The sequence below is a fragment of the Sinocyclocheilus anshuiensis genome, unplaced genomic scaffold (assembly GCF_001515605.1).
Source record: "Sinocyclocheilus anshuiensis isolate Anshui unplaced genomic scaffold, SAMN03320099.WGS_v1.1 scaffold363, whole genome shotgun sequence".
Classification (NCBI taxonomy): domain Eukaryota; kingdom Metazoa; phylum Chordata; class Actinopteri; order Cypriniformes; family Cyprinidae; genus Sinocyclocheilus; species Sinocyclocheilus anshuiensis.
This window is the reverse complement of record NW_015552568.1, coordinates 81685-84834: the sequence shown is the minus strand read 5'-3', so window position 1 is coordinate 84834 and position 3150 is coordinate 81685. Positions and strand designations below refer to the sequence as shown.

The 3150-nt window shown below is 38.6% G+C and overlaps 1 protein-coding gene across 1 annotated transcript in view; it reads left to right on the top strand.

Annotated features, from left to right (window-relative positions):
* The window catches only part of LOC107664990 (integrin beta-4), a 38793-nt gene that overhangs the window by 22194 nt on the left and 13449 nt on the right, over nt 1–3150 (top strand). The window contains exons 22-29 of the mRNA XM_016455695.1: nt 90–148; nt 284–307; nt 701–849; nt 979–1158; nt 1336–1484; nt 1708–1915; nt 2000–2320; nt 2489–2649. Coding sequence (XP_016311181.1) covers nt 90–148; nt 284–307; nt 701–849; nt 979–1158; nt 1336–1484; nt 1708–1915; nt 2000–2320; nt 2489–2649 — 1251 coding nt within the window. The remainder of the gene's footprint in view (nt 1–89; nt 149–283; nt 308–700; nt 850–978; nt 1159–1335; nt 1485–1707; nt 1916–1999; nt 2321–2488; nt 2650–3150) is intronic.

Below are 3150 nucleotides of genomic sequence, written 5' to 3'. Positions count from 1 at the left end.
CCCCCCCCCCCCCCAATAAAAAACAAGAAACAACTTCTCCCACATGAACCGTCATGTCTGCTAATGTCTCTTTGTTTTATCATAAACAGCTCAATGACGTGTTCCTGCAGATCCCTGGCTCACAGAGAGTGCAAAAGACTCGATTCAGGTGAGAAGTAGCTCTCAATGACTCATTAAAATTGGCTTGGCTGTGCCTTGTCGGCAATTTTTTCTAAAGTATTGGATGAGTCTCAGATTTTGACGTGTCTGAATGTACTGTTTTACTCTTTTTCTACTCCCTCAGGACACAAAGAGATTCTGGAAAGAGGTACAGTAGCTACAACTGATCATTGACGAAATACTGTATGTCACTAAGTCTGAGTTTATTGATTAGGGTAAATCTCACAAAACTTTTTATTATTAGAATACTAAAATGATTAGGGGTAAGGATCATGTGACATTGAAGACTGGAACAATGGATACTGAAAATTCAGCTTCACCATCACAGGAATAAATTACATTTTAAAATGTATTAAAATACTATTATTTTAAAATGTAATAATATTTAGCAATATTGCTGTTTTACTGTTTTATCAAATAAAAGCAGCATTGGGGTGAAATATGAACTGGATATTTCTTTGTTAGATTTACTGATTTGTACAGGGACTACAAATCTGAAAACTTGAAGAGAAACAATAATAATTCTTATTTGCATCCACAGACAGAACAACACGATTGTAGACACGGTTTTATCTGCTCCTCGTGCCAGTTACCCAGATATTGTGAAATTGACAGATAAACAGGTTCAGGCTGGAAACTTCCGGGATCTGAAGGTGGTTCCAGGCTACTACACTGTAGCTACAGACAGAGGTACAGACACCCTGCACAACCCACAGACTTTTAACTACACTTAGATTGCAGTCTGTTGCCTGTTGTAACGTTTTGGGGTTGTTATGTGAGTTTAATGTTTATGCGTCCATGTACTTGTCTGTCTTGTAGAAGCGGCAGGGGCTGTGGAGTTACAGGAGGGTGTGGAGTCCGTGGATGTCCGGGTTCCCCTCTTTATCAAAGATGAGGATGATGAAAAGAAAGAGCTGCTTGTTCAAGCCGTTGACGTTCCAGTAGGAATTGCGAAGATTGGCAAAGATCATGTCAACATCACCGTGATTAAGGAACATGGTAATAATCTGACAAATCTGACAAAACTTGTTTACAGAGAATGTTTTCTCTTACCCTATTGGCATATTTTTTTCAGCCAAATTAGGATTATTCTTAAAAACAAGCATTTTCTGATATTGCATTTAAGTGGGTATTAAGTGGCGAAATCTTTAATTTTTTTTATTTATTCTCATATAGCTAGGAGCATCTTCACCTTCCTGCAGCCGTCATACACCTACAGTCGTCAGGATGGTGTGGCGAACATCCCGATCAGTCGTGAGATCATAGAGGATGGACGGACTCAGGTCACATACTGCACCCGTGACCTCACTGCCAAAGACAAGAAGGTACAATACACTTTACAAATTCTGTATTTCTGTATTTACATTTGATTAAAGTGATTAGATTTTCTCTAATAAAATGAGACCACAACAGAGATGTAATATGCCAAATAAGTGATATGGATATGCATATCATGCATATTAAAAGATATGAATATGCAGGGAAAAGACACCCTGAAGTCATTTTTATTTGTTTGATTGTGTGCTTATTTTTCTCTTGTCTTCGTAGGACTATATCTCAGCTGATGGAGACTTGAGTTATGCACCAGGTGAAACGCAGAAGACAGTCCCAGTGAAACTCTTGGAGCTTGGGGAGGGAGATGGATTGCTGGAGGACAAACAGGTCAAACAGTTTGTAATGGATCTGAGTAACCCACGGCAAGGTGCTAAACTGGGCCGTTACCCACGCACCACCATCACCATCGCAGATAAACCAGGTATATATCAGCCTTACAGATTTAAAAGTATAATGTGTTGTTATTCCTTAACCTAAATTTGAAATGTCTCATATGTCCTCATAGAACCCAGTGTCGTGATGTTTAAGAAGAGTACTCAAACTTACAATACATCTGACCCGCTTTACTCCATCCCTGTGGTACGCACTCGAAACCAGGAGGGTCCGAGCAGTGTGTACTGGCGCACAAACAAAGCCTCACGCTTCGACCTCTCCAGTCCTCTCAAATTTGCTCCTGGCGAGACGGAAAAGAACGTTGTCATTGATCCTTGTTCGTATCCATCTCCCATCATACCTGAGACCTTCCAACTGGAACTGTTTGACCCAAGCAACAATGCAGTCATTGGAGAGAGGAAAACCTCAGTGGTGAATGTCATCGATGGTAGAGGTGAGAAAACGGGGTTTAGAGTCAGTTTTGGGGTTCATGTTTGCAACCAACTATAAATACAAAAATATTTATTGTATTTTACTTTATTTCATGTTTTATGGGAAAAACCGAACCCTCCATTAATCTGCAGATGTTGAGTGTTACTTAAAATTTGCATTGTCATTTTAGGGGATGGGAAAATGGATTTCCAGAAAATGGAACATGTTAATAAGTCAGCCACATCTCCTGGAGGACGCCTCTACTCCCCAACCAACATCAAAGCTGTTGCTACCGGCCCTAAAAACATCCGTCTAAACTGGAACCCCAGTGCAAATGCCAATGGTTACAAGGTAGGTCACGTAATATGATATCTGATATAACATACTACAAAATTGCATTAGTTTTTGTATTATTTAGTGTGTATAGTCTGTTATTTTTTTGTGTACCTCTGTAAAGTTTAGTGAAAAAAAAAAAAAAGTACTCAAACAAAGACGCCAAGTTAAGCAACAGCAATTATTCAAAACATCTATCTCTGACCACTAATCCTGTTACTGATTAGATAGAGATGTGAAAATCTGTAAAAGTTTCAATATTTACACAGCGTTAACTAATATGAGATGGTGTTTACTTAAATTTATAATTGCAAATGCCAGGAATGTGACGGGAGAAAATTTAGGCTTTATAAGTCACAGTGTGATTTTATTTGTAGATTTTTTTTTTCATTTATAGTGTATAAAAGAAATTTAATTTTGCTGTTTTTAGAGGTGAAGTGAGGTGGAGTCACGTGTGGCCAAGTATGGTGACCCATTCTTGGAATTTGTGCTCTGCATTTAAACTTCTTCACTTCTATA